Source organism: Micropterus dolomieu, linkage group LG12 (genome assembly GCF_021292245.1).
Source record: "Micropterus dolomieu isolate WLL.071019.BEF.003 ecotype Adirondacks linkage group LG12, ASM2129224v1, whole genome shotgun sequence".
Lineage (NCBI taxonomy): Eukaryota > Metazoa > Chordata > Actinopteri > Centrarchiformes > Centrarchidae > Micropterus > Micropterus dolomieu.
The window spans coordinates 2,997,869-3,022,727 of NC_060161.1; the positions used below are offsets into that span (position 1 = coordinate 2,997,869).

The window sequence follows — 24,859 nt, forward strand, 5'->3', positions numbered from 1 at the left end:
GACTCATCAGACCAGGCAACATTTTTCCAGTCTTCAACTGTCCAATTTTGGTGAGCTCTTGCAAATTGTAGCCTCTTTTTCCTATTTGTAGTGGAGATGAGTGGTACCCGGTGGGGTCTTCTGCTGTTGTAGCCCATCCGCTTCAAGGTTGTGCGTGTTGTGGCTTCACAAATGCTTTGCTGCATACCTCGGTTGTAACGAGTGGTTATTTCAGTCAAAGTTGCTCTTCTATCAGCTTGAATCGGTCGGCCCATTCTCCTCTGACCTCTAGCATCAACGAGGCATTTTCGCCCACAGGACTGCCGCATACTGGATGTTTTTTCCCTTTTCACACCATTCTTTGTAAACCCTAGAAATGGTTGCGCGTGAAAATCCCAGTAACTGAGCAGATTGTGAAATACTCAGACCGGCCCGTCTGGCACCAACAACCATGCCACGCTCAAAATTGCTTAAATCACCTTTCTTTCCCATTCTGACATTCAGTTTGGAGTTCAGGAGATTGTCTTGACCAGGACCACACCCCTAAATGCATTGAAGCTACTGCCATGTGATTGGTTGATTAGATAATTGCATTAATGAGAAATTGAACAGGTGTTCCTAATAATCCTTTAGGTGAGTGTATATCCAATTCTTTACCAATCAACATGTTGATGATGACATTTTAAGCACTGCATTATTGGCCCAGAAATGAAAACTATACTATGTGGTAAATGATCATGAAGAATGTGGTGACTGTGATGATGAATGTTTTTTGTTTGTATGTTTGTGAGTTGATGAAAACATGATGCTATTCAGTAAAAGAAAAATAGGGGTACCTTTGGTGTTCGTCGTTTACTCCTTCTGAAAATATGAGACTTCAAGGAAGAAAAAAAAAAAAAGGTGCTTGGTTAAAAACAAGACATAATATTCTACAGTTGAAGAATAAACAATATACTCCAGATCAGAACTGATTCAGAGCGATGATTAAATTGTTAAGTGGAAGCAATGTTTAAGGGGTCTTGAGCCAATGGTGTGTAAAACACATCACATTATCATTCACGTATACATGTGGAATAAACAGGAAGCAGATTGTCTCTTCTGCAGTTGGTTACTTAGTTAGCAGAATAGAAATGAAGAACAGCAATGGTGAAAAGTCAGACCAGAGATTGTTTTGCTTCAACAGACGAGTAGGTGGAAATGGTAACTGGAATTAACATCATTATAAAGTGGGCAATGCAGGGCAAAACCCAGATAGGGAGTCACCACAAAGCAAATACAGAGACATATTTGAGTGGTAGCAGGAGCATTTTCCATCGCTTGACGAAGCCATGGCAATGGAAAAGAAGTACCCAAGTGTTCTACCATGTGACCCCCCTATTCCGTGACCTCCACTGGTTCCCTGTAGTTGCATCATATTTAAGACAATGGAAATTGCCTATAAGGCTGTCAATGGAACTGGCCCACCTACCTTCAGGCGTTAGTCAGACCTAATGCCCCAGCTGGAGCGCCCCCTCAACTACGTCTGTTAGGTGGCTAGCACTGCCAACGCTCAGAGCAGACAAAAGGTGCTCAACTAAGTCACAACTCTTCTCTATTCTGACCCGCATAGTTGGAACGAGCTCCCGGCCAACGCCAGCACAGCAGAGTCGCTGGCCAGCTTCCACAAGAGACTCAAGACGACTCTGCATAGCCACCCTTCTTCAATGCTGAACTGTTACTTTAAGATCCGTTTCCTGTTCAAAGTCTTTTTTGTTTCTAGTGAATGGGGTTTGGATAGAGTCTACGAGTTATCCATGCATTGTTGCTGCATGCTTGGTTATATATGTAGTTGACATTTGATCACTGTTAAGAGAAATGGTATAAAAACATATATAGACAGATAAGTAACAACCCACATATCCTTTCAGATTTTGAGTTTGCCATGAGCTATTCAGACACTAACATGACTGAAAATGACATGAAACATTAAACCATGTCAATGCTTCTAAGGAAGCATTAAAAGTTTATTTAGTTCAGATCCTGTGGGGATTGGATATAAAGCTCCACTAGTGTCAGCATGGGGTGCAGAGTCCCCTCAGCAAGCTCTGCTGGACGCTAAGTGGCCCACTACTCCTTTCTGCATTAATGTTAAATGTTCACATATATGACATATATGTGCATATGCTTGTTTATATATGTACAGCCTGCTGCCTTCTGCAAGGAAACCACAAAACACAACTATTTAAAGAGTCATGGGGAACACAATGAAAGAAGAAAACACATATTAAATCAAAAAGTACTGCTTAAGATTCAAGAGCTGGTGTGGCTTCTGGAAGCATTAAGGTTGGTGTATTTTGAGGTCAAAAGACCTTTTCAGTTATGCTCCATTAGTGCTGAAGGGAGTATTTGTGCTGAATTTGTTTTTTGTAGTTTTGTGGTCATGATTATATTGTTCCCTTGGGTTGGACACAATGGAAGCAAACAGCAGCGCCCATTAACTACAGCCTGAAAAGCTATCAAGAGGTTAAAGGGTAAAGCTGTTACCCTTTAACATAAAACCAACAATGATTTTGTAATAAGTATTTTCTGTGTAGCCACAACCATTTATGCCTCATGGGACTCTATTATTGTCCAGAGCCTATTAAAAAACACAAAGGCCCACAATCTTTCATTCTAAAACGCCACGCAGGGGGTATGCATTTCTGTTTACACGGCTTTGCTGGTTTGACAAACTAAGAAGAATAAATCCTATTTTTGAATGTGTGTGAACAGATGCTTAAACATCTTGCATACAACTGTTATTCCATAATGTTTAACTGAACCAGCAACATTTGGACTCTCTGGAAGCCCCTTAGCGACAACTACCAATGCAAAGATGTACAGCTCATTTTCAGTTTATGCCTACATGTAAGCTTGTACATAGTGTATAACTGCCCAGCAGCTCTAGAAATTTAACCTAAGCTGGCCTACAACTACATTTTTCATTATAAATATTCATCTTTGTATTCATTTAATATCTTTGTATTATTAACTTTACTGAAAACACACTATGACCCCAAAACTATGAGAGGTAATTATCTATGCGAACGAGGAATGGGGATCGATACCCAGTTCTAAAAGAACCCAGTTCCAAAATCCTAGCTTACTGATACTGCTATCGAGACTAGCGAGTCCTATGTCCTAGTCCATGTAACATTATGTCTCAAGCGTCAAATGTTGAAACACGATGGATAAGAAAATTAATGTTTTTTAGTAAAGGCAACCGAAACGCAGTATTGGACTGGCCCGGGACCGTTTATCATCAGGGTGCAGCATCTCTGCAGACTTCTACATACACACACACACAGCGCCCAGCAGAGGGAGAGGCTGCGCCGTCACGGTGGAGACGGTGAAGTTAAGCTCGCTACTCGAGTTGATGACAGCGAAGCTCGTTACTGTAAGTACTTACAATAAAACCTTTGCGAGTAAAAAGACAACACTTTATCAATACACCTGTCTGTAAGGTAAACACGTAGAAAGGGTTAATTTAATTGTGTCTGTCCTCAGTCTGTCATATTGTATGTTTTATACAAGCTAACATTAACTAGGCAATTAGCCAAGTGTTAAAAACAAGCTAAATAGAAAGCTGTACTGGTCTGTAGTCTTAAAATCTGGCACACTGTTAAAAACTCAGCTGCTGGCTGAGACAAACCAGCCAGTACTCCTTCGACCAGGTAACAGGCAGTAAATAACAGCAGAGAGGAGGAGGAGGGACTTACTATATACTGACTTTGCTGTTGCTGCTCTAGAAACAAAATTTTGCTATATTTAAAATATTACATTCTAATCCTATAATTCATTTAAAAACAACCAGGCAGCTAATATGCACACTTCAATATGTGTTTATTTAACGCAAGTCATATGTCATCTCAATATATAACAATGTTCTCACACAATATTTTGCTCATACCGTGCAGGCACATCTCGTCCTACCTAATAACCATCACCAAATAATAGTATAGATAAAGAATCAGATCTTTAAGCAGTCTCAATAAGGGTATCAATATCAATAAAAATTAACAATCTCCATCCCTAAATTGCAAACCTTTAAACCCCTAATGATTTAGTATAACTGGACAGAGTAGAGGAGGCATGCTTGAATCCAGGCACTTCAGTTGAAGGATATTCGCCCTATTCAACACCTCCACACTAAGCTGCTTAAAATCGGAGAGCTCTCATACAAATTCATTTTCCTAAATGAAAAAGGTTGAAAATAAATTATTGTTTAAATGTAAAAGCACATTTTCTCATGTGAAAGCCATTACTGAGAGATTGTTGTGATTTTTTCCCCCAACTGATATTGTGTGATGTCCAGCTGTCTGGCCCATATCGTCTCATATTCAAGGAACTTATACTCATACGACAATCTATCAATGCCTGATTCAGAAGAAAACAAAGCCAAAAACCACAGCGTTTAATCTGCCAAGTCAAGAAAATCCATTTGAGCTTCATAACAACACCCTTTGCAGTATATTATCCTCACTCACTTCCCCCTTTCTTTCACATTTGTGTTGACGCATCACAACAACGGCCAAACAACAAATCACTTGCCATAAATACTCTCCCACTTTATCCAATTAATGAGTAGCTTAAGAGTGAAACCGAGCAAGCAGGGCAGGTTGACTGACCTGAAAAAAATCTGCAATTCTAGATAGAAGCTCTGAGGATCGCAGTGTTTATCTGTGTGTCTGCCAGTCCGTGCTCTGACTCTCACTCTCTCCCTGACCTCTGTGAGGAGGCCCTATTAAGTGTTGTCCCATTAATCAGTGGTGAACCTGCTCTCTGCTTGTGCTCCTGCTGACTCTCGGCTGGATCAAGGATAGGCCAAGATCCTGCTGGGAGACAGACCCACAGAGAGAGAGAAGCAACATTGCCTTTGAGAAGCTCAATGCAACAAACATACAACACATACTGGAGACTTTCGCGGTTTCCAAAGAGCTAAAATCAAAATGTAAGGTTTTACTTTTTAAGAGGCGGTCCTGGGGGGGGGGGGGGGGTCTTCCAAAAACAACAACACAGTATCAGTCGTAATGTGCAGATTCTGTGAACGTTACAGCTGCATTAGCAAGGGGGCAGAGAGACGTTAAAACACAAACAAAGTTGTATTTGTTAACCTGCTAAAAACTGACTATTCTCATTAAACATTGAGCAGACACATGCTTGTGTCCATATGATCAATCTGGGTCCAACATTCACACAACTGTCCATCCAACACTGTCTTTTTAGCTCCTGTTTGGTCTCCACCAACTCCGGAGAAAAACGTCTATCTAGCTGTTAGAGGTTACACTTTCTTTACCAACTAGTCTCTAACTTCATCTGCCTGTCGTTTAGTGTTCGGCAAGTAGCAAACACTTGAGAGTCAGTCTTCAGGGTCTCTGCAGTCATGTGATTCTATGCCAATATCAAAAACATCACTAAAGGGAGCTTTAAAAATATCCTGGGACCACATGTAAATGTCATGAATGTTCTTTCCCAAAATCTCTGTCAAAAATCTGTCAAAAATCTCCATCTCAACTGGTGACGCAAGCAAACTTTCCAAATACACTGCCACCTCGGGTTGATCCTTACCCACTAGAATATTTTTGTTATGCCTGACTGTTTATTTCCACGCTGCTATATCTCCAAGTGCGTCTGTGAGGATGACTCAGAAGTTCTACCACGACTGGTAGAAGTTTGGAGATGGAACCAGAAAGCCTCTATTACAGGCTCCGTAATTGGAGAGGCTAGCTGTGATCAGTTTCATGATGTGTGAAAGGGGACAGGAAATTTCTCTAAGTATAGGCTGTGTCACTGCGCGGTATTGCGTATCCATGAAACAAATATAGAGACTTTAGATTTTGTAAGCTTTTCTAAAGCGTAAAGTCACTTTAAAGAGTACCCTATCAATGTGCCCTACCTGCACCATGAGTCTGACACTTACTAATTACAGGCTATATTGTCTAAGAATAATAAGTCAGATGGTTTCCAGTGGCACATTAAGACTGACTGCACACATCTTCATTTCAGAATGTGACTGTGTGTTAAAACGGGAACATGAGGGAGATGTCGTGTTAATAGATGTGTACATTAAGTACAGGCTGTGCATTTAGACTCAGATCTAATCTCTATCACTGTGGTGTCAGCTTCTTCTGCTCTTTTTACCCTCCTCCATTTCTTTCCTTTTCCTATCCAACCGCCCAACCCACAATACCACCTCTTTCATCTCGCCATCTAACTTCCCTCCACCAACCTCTTCATCTTTGCTTCAACTCTGCTTGCCTGCCACTTTTATCTTCCCTTTCTCCTATTTTCTTCCAACCCTCTTCCCCACTGCTGTATTCGCTCCACTGTCTGTTCTTTCTCCTTCCATCCCCCTTTCATTTCACTTTATTCCTCCCTGGCTGGCATTTCCCTCCTCTAACCCTCAACCAGTCTCTCTCAATTTATTCTTTGTGTGCTGCTCCCACCTCCTTCTGCACTCTCTTTTCTGGCCCATTTCTCTCTTTGTTTAAAACTCACCTTTTCCCTTTGTTTTCTCTACACCTTATTCTCTCCCTTTTACTGTGGCTGGGTACAAAACGTTTTCTGTATAAAGGCTGACAGGAACATTGATGTTTTGACACTTTACACTTGAACAAACCCCACTTGATATTAATTTTTCCTCATATGTTCGGATGGAGGTCCACTCCATTGCTTTACAAGAAGAAACTGGGTCATTGCAGTGCCTTTAAATAGAGGTATTGGTTAGAGAACTAAATGTACAAAAAGAGAGAAACAGTCACAAATAAAAAAAATAAATAAAAAAAAGACCATCATCTCTATGAAGCAGAAATTATTTTCACTTTAAAAAAAGAAAACGTGTGTTAATGCATTTATGGACATCAAATATGACCTTTATACCAACAGAGAATTTTTCAAGTTCTCTCATCTTCTCATCTCAATCTTTTTTCTTTTTTTTTAAAAGGATGTGTTCATGTTTATAAATGTTGAGTGAAGTGCCCTAGATCCTCAGAATAAAATCTGATGTCACGTCACATCACTTTAGATGTGCCGTAGAACTGCTCCCTGACACCTACATCTTTTCCTTGGCTTTTCATTACACCTTCCTACCCTCTGTTTCTATTCCAGTTCTCTCTTGAACCCAGCTCAGTCAGCAGGACGGCAGTCATTAGTGGAATTACTTTGGGGTTTCATTGCAGAGCTTTCACCCCTGTATAAATACTCCGACGGCTGGCATCAAAAGAGAAAATGTCGTCATACCAGAAGAGTACAAGGAAACTAAGTCAAAATAGCCTAGTTACATTGGGGGAGTAGTTGTTATGTGAACATGGCCAAATATGTTCCAGCTAATGAGCTTTTGTCAGAGCATGTAGGCACATCGTTAACACATCTTCACACAGTTGACTGACTGTTTTAAAAAACTGAAGAGACGATGCACAGTATCGAGTGTCCTACTTCTCCCTGCTCTCTTGAGGAGCTGTCAAAATTCTGGAAAACAATAAAACCCAACTGTTTGGCAAACAAAATTGTTATAATTACTGTACTTTCCTCAGTACCACATTAAACCAAAATAAATACCTATTCCTAAACTTAAAAAAAAATAATGGAGTACATTCTTTGCACCTCTAGGTTTGGCATACAAATATTGACTCAGTACAAGGGCTGCACAATATATTGATTCGATATCGTTGCACAATATCACAACGCAATATTCTGTTTATTTTGTGGAGAGCTGCGTCCGTTGGCTGTGTGGCTGAGTTCTGCTCGATTTAGAGCCCGCATAAAAAACGCTATATAATGATCAAGTTTCATTGGCCAGCATCGCAATATGACATTTTGTCTGTATCGCGCAACCTTACTCAGTACTAACCTCAATACTTTCTTTGTACCAACCAAAATGTGTCGGTAGCCAATTTTGAAAACTGGCAGGGCACTTAATGTGTCTAGTCAGGTTGTTTTAATCAGACATAATTTACAGATTAAAATTTTGCCATTTTTAGACTTGATTTTATTTAGCCCAATGTTATTTTACAGCTGCTTGTGTTTAGGCAACATTTAAGATTTGAGAACTTTTGTTAAATAGAAAAGGGGGTTTTGGGAAAAAAAAAAACATGTTGATATTCCTTAAAGGAAGGCTTTAAATTAAAGTATGGTCTTGTACTGTAAAACAAAAATCGCAAAGCAAATATTGCTCTGCCCCAGTTACATTTCTTTTACTTTTCAAAACTATTAATCAGAAACCCTTAAGTGAACAACGTGTTTTAAGTTGCTGAATCACAAAGTTGCTGAACAGCTTTCCTCTCGGTGCCATCTCAAAACGACCTTTTCTTCAAACAAGGTTCACTTTCCCGGGAACGAAGGTGACTGCGGTCAGTAATTCCAATTTTGGTTACTTTCAGTTACAAAAATACCAAGACAACAATAGCTGACTGCTGCAAACACAATATTTGATTGCAGCAAAATCTTTAACGGTTTGTACACGTTAATGTGCCAAACAAAGCTGTTAATCAAAGCTTTATTAAGGACACACACCCGATCCAAAAAACACAGAATAAAAACAGACAAACAAACACTAGAAAATACTAGTAACTAATAACTGTTTGCTGAGTCCGATAACCCACCTTGCTAATGGCTTGCACTGCTTCGTTGTGGTACCTTAAGCAGGAGCCTCAATAAATATATGCTACATTGAGTTTCTGCATGCTGCTCTTTCTGTAGCACAACCACTAAAGGTATGAATAGGGGTACTATATGCTCTAAAAAGGGTAACCTTCACAGATACTGAGCACATACTAAATTTGCAAATCAACATATTAGAGTGTGCATACATTATACGACACTGTCTGCAAATGTCCTTCCCATCAGACAGGTCATCAGTTATTTAATGTCCCAAATATTTAGCCTCATCACACAGCAGACAGAGAGAAGTCAGGAAATGACAGATGAATGACAATGACTGTTCTCTCTACTACCAACAATCATAATATTACTCGTCTTTGCATTATATTTAATGTTAAAGTCTGAGCCACACTGAAAGCAAACCCTCAGTAACTGTTGAAGACTAGCACTAAAGGGAATCATCTGCGTAAATCAAGTGGTTGATGATAGCGTAACAACCATATATCCTTTTCCACAGCTGTTCAACAAGCTTCTTTAATAAAATCGTCCATATAAACATTAAAGAGAAAGGGAGGTAAAATGCGTCCCTGTCTAACTCCATTGCGTACATTGACTGGGGCAGACACAGAGTTACCTTATTACCTTAGTTTACATGCATTGACTGAAGAGCATAGGAAAAAAGCCAGAATTGTCACTAGAAATTTGGGAAACTCTGTTGTGTAACGTGTAAAATAATAACTGTAAATAAACTTGTAAAGTAAAAATTGTTAGTTTATTTTAAGGAAAATCTACTGCAAACCACTTCCTCAACAGGACTAAGAAGATTTAATGAAAAGATGGACTTTTCATTAGACAATTTTATTAATTTCATCATGGTAAAAGCGTACGTATATTCTGATAGTCTGCACAGCATTTATACCCTTGCCCTTGGCAACAAAAGGTTATTCAGGGATGTTTGTTGTTGTCAATGAAGGTGTGAAAAGTGATGTCAAAATATTGTCAAAAAGACCCTGAGCAAGGGTGTCAACATGATTTATATCTGCCGATCTGGACTAAGACGGGATGGCACCGTAACCACGACCAACAAACTTGTGCTTCTTGTGATGCTAAATCACATATGTTTGCACCACTGTTCATTTACACAATATTTGTTATGACTACATTAATAATGGTTTGTAGTGCAATTGCTTATAAAGAAAAATGAGTTACCAGCATAAGGTATTTTCATGCCTAAGCACTCAGAATATATCAGGATATACACCAAGCATACTGCCACTTGGGATTATGTGGAAATTCAGTGTTTACAAGATGAGCAACAAGGAGCCAACACTGTAAAATTGCAATAATGATGTGATAAATAAATAAATTATGTTACTGTGCAAGAGACAATGCTTCAGTGGAGCTGTGTTTGAGACTATGGAGCTGAAAAATGTGTACTTTATGCACAAAATTATAGAGGCAGCATATTTTACCAAATGCAGACATTTATTAGACAAGTATTTTCAGTATGTATTTGTTAAAGAAAGAGGAGTCGTACAAGCTGCAACCAGTGTTAACCTATGCAGACATTGAACAGTGATGTGACAAGTGAACTGTACCCGACCTCGTGTTCCTCTGAGTGCGATGCTTGTTCAATGTGTTCTCTGGGGGGGAATGTCTATATATATATATATATATATGCTCTATGACTAAAGTCAGAGTATGTGTGTTTCTCCTTGTAAGTGGTTATGTATGATTAATGAGATTGTTTTCTCTCAATCATATGTAGATGGTGCATGCATGCGAGTGTTTTTACCATCTATGCTGTAGCTTTATATCTACTGGAATAGCTTTGGAAACAAAAACATTGCCTTGAAAAGTATATTTCATCTTAGTTATTTAGAGGCCAAATATCTTTAATCGCTCAATTCAGAAGTGGTTTTCTTCCTCCATCTATTGAGGTTGGCAGATGTTAATATATTCAGCAGGGAAAACATATCATGCAAGCTGTATGATCTGGTGGAAGTCACATTTTCTTTCAATCATGATTACTGTAAGTGTCAGTTCTTCATGAAAGGATTCAACCCTGAAATTTGCTGGTGTCAAAATATTAGAATATTGGTATGGCTGCTTAATTTTGGTGTGTATAGTTATCTAACTAAGGCTAAATGAATTTCATTACTGTCTTTCTTCACTATTATTATCATATATTCTTCACAATGTTTTATTGATAATTTACAAATTTTGATAATTAACGAACTTTGTCGTTGACATAGGTCTGAAAAACTGATTAGATAAATGCATTGTCCTTTATATTTGGAAAACATTTATATTCTGCTTTAATGTAATTTATGGTGTCTTGTAAACCTATTCGAATGACACAATAATAAATACCTTCGTCATATACTGTAGAGTTGTGTTGAGTGTGTGCTCTGCAGTACTGTATACGGGTTTCAACATTTCCTTCTTTTTTGTAAACCACATGTACATATTACATAGGCATTTTATGGCATCTCAAAAAGTGTGTGTATGTGCAAATACAGACGGGGGGAGAAATTTGAGGAAAAAGCTTAATAAAAGTCTGGAGAAACATCTCAAATGCAAATTCTTCCCTGCATTAGGGCTCACTGAATGGTTTAGTGAGGGTGAAAATTATGTGAATTAAATGTTACGGCCTTACCACTCACCAGATCTCAACCCAGTTTCACAAGTGGAAGATTTTGGACCAGTGTGTAAGACAGTGGTCCCCACCACCATCTCCGTTAAGACCAAATGATATATGAAATAAAGTTGAATATCTTGCAGAGGAATGGTGTTCATGCCTCCAATAAGGGTTCCGCAGACTTGGCAAGGAGCATTCAAGCTGTTCTGGAGGCTTGTGGTGGCCTGACGCCATACTGAGACACTTCATTTTTCACCCATCTGTATGTGCTTGTATTAGCGGTTGCATGTGTCACATGCCTTTGGGAGCCAAATGTAACAGAGGCATTAGCCTACTTCCCTTGCATTAGTCAAAATAAACAAAAGAACATAAGTACAGCTCCTCCGCTGCATTTAATCAAATTCCACTGGGACCGTGTCCTGAAAAACAACCTTTACCCTGTTAGACCTCCAGTGCAGCTCACTTTCCCATATGTGTCTCACAGACTGGTCTCGTTTCCTTGGAGCCTCTTTGGTCTGTTCTGGGATTACTTTCTGAGACAATGTGTGATTTGCAATTGTTTTCACAGAACAGGCGTAGTATCGACCGGTTCACATGATGAAGACTCTAATCCGCTGCCAAATGGCACAGATGGGGTGGGATTGGCATGTTGACCTTGTTACTTTTACTAGTCACACATTGCCTGCACAAACACAAACTGCATTCTGGCAATTGCATAACAGCCTTTGTAAGACTGCTGAGGCCAATAGTTAGGAGACAAAACAGTAGAGAAACATTTAGTATTTTTCTAAGTGCTTGTGCACGTAAATGTCTATTGTACATTTTTCTTTGTTCACACATTTTACATGTGTGATGCGGATTGACTGACACCATCGTGGGTTTGGAAAAGCTTACTAGAAAATTCCGAGTAAGTTATTAATAACTTACAGACACATTGTGTGCAATAGTCCACCTTCTTATCCTCTAAATGCTGTCTAGAGCGCTTGCTGTGCATCCAGTGAGCGTGCAACTGGTTGTGTGGTCAAAGCTCATCAAAATAGGTTAAATCCCGGAACTTCTGTTTCTACACAGTGCAGCCAAACACTAGATGTGAAGGATGCAGCGAGACAGAGTTCATGTCTATGGTGGGTTACTCGTTTTGCAGCTATTCAACAATAAATAGTGGAATGATCTGTCTGTATATTTAGCCTAGATCTTCCCACCATTGTGGGCGGGGATGAAAGAGAGCACTCTGGACTGCTCCCAGCAGCAGGATCAACACCTTCAGATCTCACAGTTGTGCTACTATAATGCATAAAGTTAGTCGTTTCCTCGTCGGGTCAGGATCTGGTGGTGGAATAACGCATAATTATATTTGCGGGTCAGGCAGTACAGCTCGGTGGGTGCAGGTATTGAAAACAGAGACCTGCGCATCATTAATGTGTGTCATATTCTTGTTTCTAGAGAAACCTTTCCACCCTTAATAATTTCTTTCTAAGCTACATCAGCAAATGACAAGTGTGCTATGCTACATATGACAAACTAAGTACATGGAGTGGGAGGCAGGACACAGTAAAATGCAGCAAAAGAAGAAGCGTTAAGAAAATGTGTCAAAGTCACGGAAACCCAGTGATGTTGAGGAGGAAACACCCACAGTTCAGACAAAAGTTCGCTGAGTGAAACTGGATTCAAAGACGATGACAGTCCAGAATCAGAAGAAGTCCAAAAGCACCCGTTACTTTGCCACAATGTTACACCATGGTTTTGTACAACTACCTGAAACAACGCAAAAAGGCCAGCAAATCTTCAGCAGAAAATCCCCATTGCACACCACTCACACATCCAGCAGAGCATAAGAAAGATTACAACGCCTCTGAATTATTTTCAAACCTGGCCAAAGATATGGTTCTGCTCACTGTCATGTTGTGCTAACTGCTCTGATGTTGTACACTAACATTAAGTGTCGAGCAGCGGTTAAGGCAGAAATGTGTCCAAGTCTACAGGCTGCGTTTCCTTTGATGATCACACAGGACTGAAGCTCTTATCTCCTGGAGTTTGGAGGTGGAAAAAATGGTTTGCTAACAACAGATGAAACTGTGTGAAAGCAGACACCCACACACGGGAAACCATTTTTCTGAAGTGTTCCATGGAGTAGGCAACACATTTAACGGATTGTTCTTTCAATGGAGTGCGTCATGCAGTTACATGAGGTGTCTGTTTAAAAAAAAAAGAAAAGCTGTCGCTAAGAATTATGGGAGAAAATCATGATCTCAATTCTGACACTCCTTGCACTCATTTTGACCAGAATCACGCAGTCGTACTTTTACCTCTAGGAGCTTAGTTGTGTTCCATTTTCATCTAACACACAGACAGAGAGGGCGGGCAGCGGAAGAGAATGTTAAAAGCAGTGGAAATGAGGGTCATGAGGGATTTAAAACCGAAGATCTTGCGATATGGTTTGCACACAATGACAACCCCCTTGCATACATTTTTAACATTTGCATTCCATTCAGTATACTATTATATTACTCCAAAACCAGCGAATATGTTAATGCCAAAATGCCAAAAGAATTACACATCACAGCTGTTTGAGTTTGCTTTGTACTGGTCTACAAAGTGCCAGATTTATTGTTGCTCCACTCTCAGAGGTAACTGTCAAGACAATTCTGCGCTGCCGCTGCTGGATTGATGGCGGCTAAGGGAAAGGTTTTACAGTGAAATGTTCTCAGTGAAAAATGTGTGAAAAACGAACCATCATCTCTGAAAATAACTGAAAAGGCCCATCTCTGAGGCTCATGTTGCACGGTTGTTTTTTTTTAGTTATCTAGGGAGGATCTATTTTTGGGGAACTGAGAAGGAAACATGTATAAAATGTGTACAAATGTAAGTTCATACAATGTGATGTTTCCACATGGATAATTTGTTTGTAATTAGACGCATAGTATAGTAGTACAAGATGCTTTTTTGTCTGAGTGGCTTACCTTCTCCATCTCTCCACTCTTCCTCTTGCGTGCGGAGCGGCTGATTTTGACGGTGACGGCGTTCTCCTCTCCCTGCCGTCGCAGAGCCATGCGGTTTGGCTGCAGAGGGCTGAAGGAGATCTCCAGCTCGGGCCGGGGGAAGCGGCTCGTCCTGCCGTTCTCTGTGGAAATCTCAGAGGAGTCGAGCACTGACGGGTATCCAGCTGAGCCCTGTTGGATCGCATATCATTTTAAGGTTAAGGGTCACGCCGTGGTCACTCAAGAGGGAAATGTGTCTAGGTCTGAGGACGCACACCGGTCTGTCTTTCACTACAAGGTGTCGAGGTCAGTCATCACAACGTATCCGCACACGGTTGCTGAGCAAGACGGCATCACTGGCAACAACTACAAGTCTTATGTGTCTTGTAAAGGTATGTTTAAAAAAAGAAAAATTGAGACATAAAATTCAAGACACACAGCCTATATCATATAACATGATTTGTAAACTGAGACAGACCAAAATGTCTTGACCGCTAGTGATTACTTCAAGCATCACTTTAAAGATGATGTTAGCCGTTTGTGTGTTTGGCAAGTGTGAAAAAGTAAATGTAAACAAAGCAGTGTGATACCACTCAAATCATCAGCCACCGTTCATGTAAAGTGAACCACTCATGGAAGGGCTAATACAATCACAATGTTGTGTTGTTTTTTTTAGACTTAAACTGATTGATTCATGAAGTATACCATAGACCCATCTTCAGGGCATCTCATGAGCTTACCTGACTGCTGACTGACGCTCTGGTATCCCTCCTTCTTCCAGACTTCCTGTTAATGGTTTTACTCTGGGGTTTCGCAGCCAATGTAGCAGGGCTTTCATTGCTTTTAGTCTGTCGCAGGCAGAATAAGAAAATATAATAATAAATCATGATTACAAGAATAATATATCAAAAGCCTGTCGATAAATTTATTGCATTATTTAATGCTCTTTCAGCCTTTATTTATCAGCCAACCCCTGTGGGCGTGAAATTCAATAGCTATACAGGTAAGAAGACCACTAAGCATTATAAAGCGCCTGTTTCTAGAGCAGAGGGTTTCTTAAATACTGGTGCTGTTAAATCCACAATACAGCGTGTCAAAAAAGGTGAAGACCAGCAATGTCAACAGAGAGTGAAAAATCCTTGTTGTACCTTGAGGTAAAGATGTTCTCAAGGTCATAACAAGAAATTCAAAAGGATCCAAGTCATAACGGTTTGCGGTCTGCAGCCCACATTTTAGTTCATTTTGAAGATGGAGAACATCTCAGGACAATCTAACATAAAAAAGTTAAAGCCCAGCAGGCAAAGACATTTTCTGCATCACTGACATGCAACTTTGAGTCTGTTCTTCTCTTTTATTATATTCACATTCTCAGCCACATTGTCACTGTGTAATTCAGCACCCCAGATGTTGCAGATGTTAAGCTCAGGTGTGCTTAAAATAGAACAAAACCATTTGAGAGTGGTTGTGCAAACTCCTTTGAACTTGCATTATTTTGGTGCATCATGAAAACATTTTAAGACGCATGAATTTAAGATGACCACACATCTTTCCACAGCCCCCTTTCCAGCAAGCAGAGGTGGTTATTTGATACTAAAAAGGGGCATTTGCTTTAAGACTGACCTGTGTGACCGGTTCCCCCTGTTGGACTGCTGAGGCCCTGAGCTCCTCCTTCAGTTGTAGAATCTCTGCCTCCCTCTGAGACAGAGTAGCCTGCAGCTCCGCTACGCTGACACCAACATCACCACTCTGTAATAGGAAGTTCACAGACTCTGAGGATGTTGTCTGTCTCCTGTGATTTTATGCTTTTCACCAAGAATGTTATGCAGAGCTTCGAACCATTGTAAAAGAAAATGAGATTTTAAAAAAATATATATTATTTAAGTGTTACAAGCCAACAACAGTGAGGAACCTACCAGCTACATTACCGGTAAACATCACATGTTCAGAGAGAAACAAAAGTAATGCTACACAACATTTTTTAGCGAGCATGGAAACCTATATAGGCATGACCAATATCCCCAAATAAATGTACAAGACAACACAATCAGCGTACAGCTCTGGACAGATTGAACTGTGCGAGAAACACATCATGGAATTGCTTCCAATACTCCATGACAGTGTTCCCTGACCCTCATCTCACCCTGAAAACATAAATTGCATTCGTTTTGACAGTCAACAGGATCCTGGAGAAAAATATACCGTTAGCATGGAGGGACGCATGGCTAAACTTAATTGAAATGCAACAAGAAATGTCTTTAAATTTCTGGAAAATATGACAACTCCGCTGTAGTAGCTTGAAATATTTAAGCTCTAACGTTAACACAAATCGTTTGCCTCATTGAATTTGCCTCAATAGTAAAAAAGATAATTTATTAAAAAGGTGCACAAAAACATATAAAAGAAACATCCCTCTATTTAATCAAATTAAATACACATATATGTTTAAAGTATCCAACAATGGTTGCAAAAAGCGATCTTTGCGCATAAATCCGGTTCAAATATATTTTCAAAACCATTCGAGCATGCTATTTGAAATCATATAAGTTAATGAAAAAAATAATCCATGCTGCAGCAGGTTTTGCAATTCGTCGCATCCTACATATCATTTGTGGCTTTTTGATTTGCCTGATACAAATGTTTAAATCAATGCAGCAATATCAGACAATGAGCAGGATCAATTTGATTTGGTGAACCATTTACAGCCCGCCCTTCACACGGTCTGTTCTGCAGTCATCTCGGGTACCGCTGTCTGGTCACAATGAAAGAAATTATGTTATTCTGAAAACCACACAAAAGCTCAGTGAGGACAAAATGTGAGAGAGGAGGTGCAAAATACTGAGCTGTAACATATGTTGGAATACAGAAGTCTCCAAGGTAACAATGCTGGTTCATCGACAAAATCTGCAATTTACCAGAGATGGAAAGAAAAGCAAGATGAATGAATAGTGACACCAAGGTCAAAAGCTGCTCAAATGTATGACAAAAATGACAGAATCTCTGCACCAAATGCTCTGCTGTGCAGCATTACAGAAATGAATTAGTAAAGACAGTAACCACATTTATTTATCCTTATCTGTCTAATTGGCTGGCTGAGGGATGTTTTTCAGCCTCTTTCCCTGCACAACATTTGGGTTCTGCTCTACCAATAAATCCTATCTTAAGGGGTGAATAAACACTGAATGAAATGGGGCAGAAAATTGTTGATATGGAGCACTCTACAGGTTCAAACTTTCAGTAAAGCTTCACCTCTGGCTAAACCCCGATCAATAACGCCACAGCATGTGTTTGCCTTGACAGATGATGGGTACCAATTGCTCTGACGTCACTGAACGGAGCGTCGACAGGGGTGAAACACAAGAGGACGTTTCAAATAGAGGAGAGCAGCAAGTTTTTGTTAGTGAAGGTTGAATAATCCATTAAAAGCCTAGGGACTTTATACAGAAGAAGAGGGATCTTATCAGACTAAGGGATGTGAGACAGCAAATATCACCACACAGTCACAACACTTGGTTCTTAAAGCACCTTTTTTAACCTTCCTCTTTCATCTCATTTCCATCTCCCCTTTAACTGAAGCAGATCTCACATTTGAAGGAGTTTCACCCAATTTCACATGGTCAGTCTTTTTAATGTAATAAGTGCTCATATCTGTGTGTGGTCCCTGTATCTCTTATCATTATGTCATACTGACCTCTTGTGGTAGTTGTGTGTTATTTTGGCGCAGCTGTTGGATGAGTTTGTCTTTCTCTGCTTGGCTGGAGAGAAGCTTCTGTAGCTGGACCTCCAAAGCTGCTACCAGAGTGTCTCTCTCCTTCCTCCACTTCTCCATGGCCTGCTCCTTTTCAGCCAGCTGGGACGACAAGGACTCCTGACAAACGGGAAACATGTAAATGTATCTGTGATGGAAAATACTGGTTTTATATTGTATATCTGTGAGGGAGAAGTGAGAAACAAGAATATTAGAGCCCGTGTTACCCAAATCAAAATGGTTTGTCCTCTGTATGGTGGCCATTTTGGACAACCCACACTTGGTTTGCCAGTCTAAGATGTTTTTAGCTGCAGTTGTACTTTGGCTCAGTTGTGCTTTGAGATTAATGCTAATATGGTGGCATGTTCACATGTAAAGCATGTTTTCATATGATCCTCGTCTTACCAACTGGCTCTGCTGCCGAGTGTAGCGTTCTCGGTCTTCCACAAACTTCCTCATTTCCTGGTTCCTCTTGTCCTCAGCCTCTTTAGCTTGGCCGATCAGGGACAGCTTCTCTTCCAGCCACTTTTTGCGTTCGGCCTGATGTTTCTCTGTACACAGCTGTACACAAAATGGTAATTTAAAACATTTGGGTTTTTATTTTTTTTTACAAGGATGTGTGTTAAAAATGAATGAGCTGTGCATTTATTTCCTGTTGAAAAGAAAAGAAAAAAAAAAAAAAACAGTCTACACATTGATTTTTTCCCCCCCTCTTTTTGAAGTAAGTAATGCAAGGGTGGAATGGAAAGAGTTGATGTACAATTACAACAGGTGAAAAAGACTTCATTACCTTCAAGCTTTCCTGAACCTGGGCAGCTTCCTGTTGGGCCAGTTTGAGGTCATCTGACGGGCTGTTGACCTGACGGTGGGCGTTGCTTCCGCAATTCTGCTGCAACAGCACCCCTTTCAACTTCTCCACCTCTGAAATCATTAAAACCAGAGAATTAATACTTGCATTCAAAGACGAAACAAGTACTTAAAGTATAACTTTATATAACTTCAGCATAACTTGTCATGTTCCCTGGTCAAGATGCATTTCCACCTGTGTAGTAAGTAGGACCAAATGTATTGTCTTTGCTTAAGTGACAGACTCGATTCATACTTTACATCTTCCTATTTATTTATAGTTTTCATAGATGCAAACTTTTAACCAATTGTTTTGTAAATTGGTATGTTACTGCTTTAAAAAGAAATTCAGCTCAATATAAGATAAATAAGCCTGTGTGGTGAGTCCACTAATATTAAAGCTATGGCAGATGGCCTGGTGTTATCCGTGCTATGAGCCTGACTCCTCACTTCTCTGTGTTTCCTTTTCCTCTTTTTTTTTTTTTTTTTTTTTTTTTTTACAGTTTTTGTCAGTAAACATAATGAAATAAGAAGCAGATAAAGTCAGCTGTTGGTGTTTTATTGTATCCGTTTTCATGTGCGCGTCTTTTTGTGGTTAGCTATACGTCACACCCTACATCCTGTGTGTTTCTGTCCTCTTACTGACCTAACTTTAGTATCCAATAAAACTGCGCTGCTGCTGTGAGAGGATACAAGTTCACTCAATTTAATTTAATGTGTTTTATGAACTTTTTTGTTTCTCTGCAGTTTGACAGGATAAGAGGATTAGACTAAGCTGTCCATGGGCAAAACATATTTTTAATTCAAAACAATGAAATCCACGTTCTTGTCACAATGTCTGTGTTTGCGGTTCATGTTCTTTCTTTTGATATTTCAGATCCTTTGTCTTACCGCTGGAGAGCTCCTGGATGAGGTTAAGTTTCTCCTCCAAGGCCTGCTCCATCTGCTCCTGCGTCTCCTCCTGCTCCGTCAGAGCCAAACGCATGTCCTCCATCACGCGCTCCTTGGTTTCAAGTTCTACAAATCAACAAAAACACACCCATCCAGGTGCAGGATTAGACGCAGAACACCACCCTGGTACCCACACAGTAATAAATGCACTATAATATGTTGATCCCTGAGGGAGGTCCTCTCCTTTTCACTGCCTTTCCATAAATAAGTTCCCACACAGCAGTTTTAGTGTTTTAATCAAGGAGTAAAGACACTCATCACTAGGGTTGGGTATTGTTTAAAATTTTACGATACCAGTATCTAAACTAGTATCTTACAGTAATACAGATACCAACTTCAGTACTTCATTCGATACCTTGCGTGAAATGCCACCTGCTGAAGCCACTGTAGTTGACTGGTAGCCTAAAATTATTTTTATTGTTGTTATGGACAACCATGGCGATCCATTTTCTTTTTTCCTTTTTTCAAATAGGCCTAACTGTTCTATAAAAATATTGGGAAATTGTATCAGATCGCTCCTCATCCTAATTAGGTCATCCAAACAACAGAGAATTATAAGCCAAGCTTGTGGTGATGAACTTGCAACAGTGACGAACATGCCTGAGACCGCAGCCAAAGGTGAGAGCCTGTTAAAAATCACGCATAGATTTGGACAAGCGGGTGCAGGCAGTTTCGATACTGGGCTGTTTTGCTCGATACCACAAAAAGGTATCGAGTAGCGATACCCATCCCTACTCATCGCGACACACATTTACCTTTACAGGCCTTCTGGTAGAGCTGGAGTGTCTGGTCAGACTTGGCGTCAGAGGATTGTTCCTAAAGGAGGGACGGAGGAGGTCATTAAGAGATGAGCAGAGTATAAAGATGGAACATGAATGAACACAAAGAGGGTGAACAGGGCAAACAGAGCTAAAGCCTTCAGAGATTTGGTCTGAGAAATGGAAAAGTTAGAGGGGTCAAGACTCCTACAAGTGCTTTGACCTCTTCAGATCTTTTCCCTTGTCTGTAGACCTTGGAAGTAGGTGAAGTTGTGCCAGAACTTCCTACACTGCTTCTTAAAATGGAAAAGTGAAAGACCGTTTTGAGTTGCTGGATGGTTCTGTCTCTGTTGGTGAGGTCAGACTGAAGCTGCTTCTTGGCTTTCTCCGTGTCAGCCACCTTCTGTTTTAAAGCCTTTTCCTCTTCTCTCATGGACGAAATCTTCAGGAGAAAAAAAAAAAAAAAAAAGAAGATGTGAACTAAAGTTTACACAATATTATAGATAAAAGTAACTCAAGGTGTCTGCTGTTTGTATCTGTGTCCAGTTAGTATCCAGTGATGGATGTGATGTGTTCAAGTTTACCGTAGTTAACTTTCGTCAACTTGCACATAAAGCTACACTTTCAACTAAACAATGAACAAAACTCTTTTTCTGGACCATAGTCTGATTTTAAGAAAGCCTGATTATTTTAAAATATGAGACCTTTAGAAATGGAAAAATAAAAGTCAAATCTGAATACTGCACCACGGTTTAAACCACCAAGTGTTTTAAATAACCCAAAATGTCTAACATGTGCAGCTGTATCATCCTCTTGTCTCCGCTCAACTATCTTTAGATACTGGGTATACTTTTGCCAGAGAAACCGGTCTCTCTGAAGCACAAAATGTATCTGTCATATTTAATTGGTAATTGACACACTGACTTTTACAAATTTCCAACAAAACTCTTTTGTTTGTAAATAAGTAGTGAGAGAGCTAAACAAAAAGGACAAAGAGGGAAAAAAAGCATCAATGAAGACAATGTGTGTACCTCTTTTTGGACCTGCTGGATCTGCTTCTTGTAGTCGGCTAGTTTCTCTCTGAGGTCTGAAGTGTCGTCCTCTTTCCTCTGAAGGTCGAGGCTGAGGCTCTTGACTTTCTCAGACTCCTGCTTGGCATTTTCCTTTAGTCTGAGAAAGTAAGACCAGATAACAATGAGGAGCTACCAGTGCTTTAAAAGAGACAGGATAGTACACTGTGATCTAACAACACAATGGATCTTAAACGCAGTGGGTGGAAATACAACTCTTCCTGGACACCGCGGTACTTGTGGAGAGATGAAAGGCAAGATAATACAGAGGAAATGTATTTCACATTGACAGAATAATTTCATCTAGTACAAAACGAGGCACGGTAATACAAAGAGACGGGGTCTCACTGTTTATTCGTTTTCTCTGTAACTCCGGGAAGGATAATGAACTCCAGTATCACAACAACATATTTAGAGTGACTGCTTTCTGACAGTTAAATTGATGCCGTCCATTATAATAGTATTACATTTTAGATATCAAATATCCAGCATCCTAAAAGGCTGCCACCGAGACAAGACTTATTTTAGTCAACATCGTGATCAGTAATAAATCATTTTAGTTTAGAAGATCTAAGAAAGAATGTTTTTTTTTACAGCACTTTCCATTCTTTTAGTAACATCTTTCTGGAAATGGTTATGTTGTCAAATATTCTTTTTTTATTGTGAATTATAAATAAATAATGAAGGACTGTTTCAATTACTGTTAAACCACGATCTGTCATCAGGCTCATTGTGACTATTGACACAAACTGACTATATTTTATTACCGTAAGATTTTATTGACTTATTTAGTTGATGGGTTTTGTCAATACAGAGGAATAAAGAATACTGTCTGTAATAGACATATTATATATTATCTTATCAAGGGACTTTGAGAGAGAATGATAAAATAAAATCAACAAATATGTATGTAACTATTTTCTTGAGTATTTCAGGCTGCAGTCCTAAAAAATAGGAACGTTAACAGCAGCCTACCATTAAAAATACTAAGGGAATTGAATGTATCCAATTCTGTTGAAGTACGACTGCAATACAGGGGATCTGAGAGGAGCGAATACATTTTGGGTTAAGAAGAGCAGACAATGTTTATCCCTTGTGTCACAGCGAAGCATTTAAGTCTAGCCGCTTTGTTTCCTCTTATTTTATTTTAAATGATTTAAGTATTTATGTATTTGGACGTTTGTGAAAGCAAATAATCGGCATTTAATATTTAAGATAAATACAATAGCTTTGTAACCAAAAGTGCCCCAGATGTACTGCCGTCCAAAATGACTTCCAATCACAAAGCAGCCTTGAAAACAGATGTTTTACACGGACTTATGTAAACTTCCACTCTCTGGTTTACAGTTGAGGATTTTTGTTGATGTTCTCCTGCTAAACTAGACAAAAATTTATTTCCTACTTCCCTACTACATCCTTATGTAAAGATTACATTCGTTAAACCAGGATAAATAATAAGTCCTGGGCTACAGATACACCTGAAAATCAGAGCCCATCAATATCCACATCACCTGAATACTCAGAGAATTTTGATTTTAAGATTTGATTAGATGACAAATCTGATTTTTGTGATCCAACACTGAGGATACTTCAGAAAGAGTCAGGGGCAGACCTTCTTCAGAGAGATGTTCAGTCCAGCTAGGAGCAGGATTATCACATGTTCCAGATTGCAAGTGTCAATCAGCTGTCAGGCTGGGGCTGACAGAGCTGTAACGCTGAGCTAAGTGTAGGGTGAAAGGCTCTACTAGGTTTTACAGTACAAAGTATTGTTAAAATAGCATGTATGTTTTATAATCAAACTGTATCTAGCCTTTACAAGAATTCTGAAGACGTAATTTCCCGCGCTGATGTGTAAAGGAAATGACGTTTACCTGCTGATGATCTCTGCTTTCTCTTCCAGCTCTGCATCTTTCTGAGCGATGGCCTCATGCGCCACAGCCAGCAGCTCTCTGCGCCTTTCCACCTCCCTGGTCCGGGCCGCCTGGACGGCTTGGGTCTCCTCCTCCTCCCGCCGCTCCTGCGCCTCCTTCAGGCTCCTCTGCAGGGAATTCACCTGTGCCTCCTTTTCCAGCAGCTTTTTCTGCAACTCTGCCTCTCTCTCTGCAGACGCTTTCTCCACCTCTGCCAGCTTCTCCTCCACCTGTCTGTCCTTTTCTTTTAGCATTCTCTCCATCTCTGAAGAGGCTAGCTGAGACGACTCCGTGTTTTCCACGCTGGAAACCTTTGCCCTCAGGGTCGCGATCTCAGTTTGGAGATCGGAGTTCAGTCTCTTGAGATCTTCTTCAGCAGCAGAGCAACAGGAACAGCTTGAACCTTTAAACCTAGCTTCTTCTAGTTCGACCTTGAGGAGCTCTGCAGTTCTCTCCTGATCACTGAGATTTTGCTTGAGATCATCTAAAAGTTTGCCGGAGGTTTCCTTTTGCTCACTCAGTTTGTGTTTTAACTCCTCCAGCTGCTGTTGTGATATGGCTTCTTGTTCTCGCAGCTTCTCATTGAGCTCCTCTACCTGCTTTTTGGAGGCCTGCGTTTGTTCCTCGAGTTTGGCTCTCAGCTGTTCCACTTCTTCTTTGGCAGCACGTTCTTGGGATTCGTGCCTGGATGTGAGCTCATCCAGTGGCTGCTGTGATTTCTCTTCTTGCTCCCGAAGCTTCTTTTTCAGCTCTTCAACTTGCTGTTTTGAAGCTGCATCTTGTTGGTTCAGCTTCTCAGTGAACTGTTCCAGCTGCTGGTCGGAGATCAGCCGTTTGTGTGCCAACTGTTCGTTTGCCTGCTCTAGCTTGTGCTCCAGCTCCAGCATTTGTCTGTGCTTGCTCTCATTTTTCTCCTTTTCCTCGGTCACATTCTTCCGAAGCTCTGAGACTTCCTCTCTAAGCTGATCATTGACACAACCAGAAGATACTGCTGAAGTCTGTAGTTCCCGTTTCAGGCTTTGAACTTCCTGCGTCAGGGCGAGGATGTGGGAAGTTTTCTCCTGGATCTCCTTGGAGCGTTCGTCCAGTTGTGCCTGAGCAGTTTGTAGCCGGACTAACGCTTGTTCAGCTCTCTCCGTCTCGCTGGTCACCTGTGGTGTTTCCACAAATATCACTTTATTTTAGTCTTTAGGCACCAACACCATTTAATGAAACACAAATAACCATTATTATAAAGACACATGCTAAACAACTTTCTGGCAGACCAAACTCATAAGTTTATGTCAGGTCTGAAAAGAACTCAAATATCAGACGTCTCTCAATACATTGTTTTGTTTGGGGGGGGGGGGGGGGGCACATTTTAAA

The 24,859-nt window shown here is 40.1% G+C and overlaps 1 protein-coding gene across 4 annotated transcripts in view; it reads right to left on the reverse strand.

The window, feature by feature from the left end:
* Positions 1 to 24,859, reverse strand: part of LOC123980655 (kinesin-like protein KIF20B) — a 53,105-nt gene that overhangs the window by 14,415 nt on the left and 13,831 nt on the right. For 2 of the 4 annotated variants that reach the window (XM_046065176.1, XM_046065175.1), the window contains exons 20-31: positions 23,456 to 24,645; positions 21,546 to 21,684; positions 20,834 to 20,956; positions 20,512 to 20,572; positions 19,697 to 19,822; positions 18,750 to 18,880; positions 18,365 to 18,520; positions 17,903 to 18,079; positions 15,835 to 15,960; positions 14,955 to 15,062; positions 14,197 to 14,406; positions 816 to 854 (exon numbers count right to left, since the gene is read on the reverse strand). In XM_046065176.1, the coding sequence (XP_045921132.1) occupies positions 816 to 854; positions 14,197 to 14,406; positions 14,955 to 15,062; positions 15,835 to 15,960; positions 17,903 to 18,079; positions 18,365 to 18,520; positions 18,750 to 18,880; positions 19,697 to 19,822; positions 20,512 to 20,572; positions 20,834 to 20,956; positions 21,546 to 21,684; positions 23,456 to 24,645 (2,586 nt within the window). The remainder of the gene's footprint in view (positions 1 to 815; positions 855 to 14,196; positions 14,407 to 14,954; positions 15,063 to 15,834; positions 15,961 to 17,902; positions 18,080 to 18,364; positions 18,521 to 18,749; positions 18,881 to 19,696; positions 19,823 to 20,511; positions 20,573 to 20,833; positions 20,957 to 21,545; positions 21,685 to 23,455; positions 24,646 to 24,859) is intronic. The other 2 variants (XM_046065178.1, XM_046065177.1) reach the window with 1 other exon arrangement.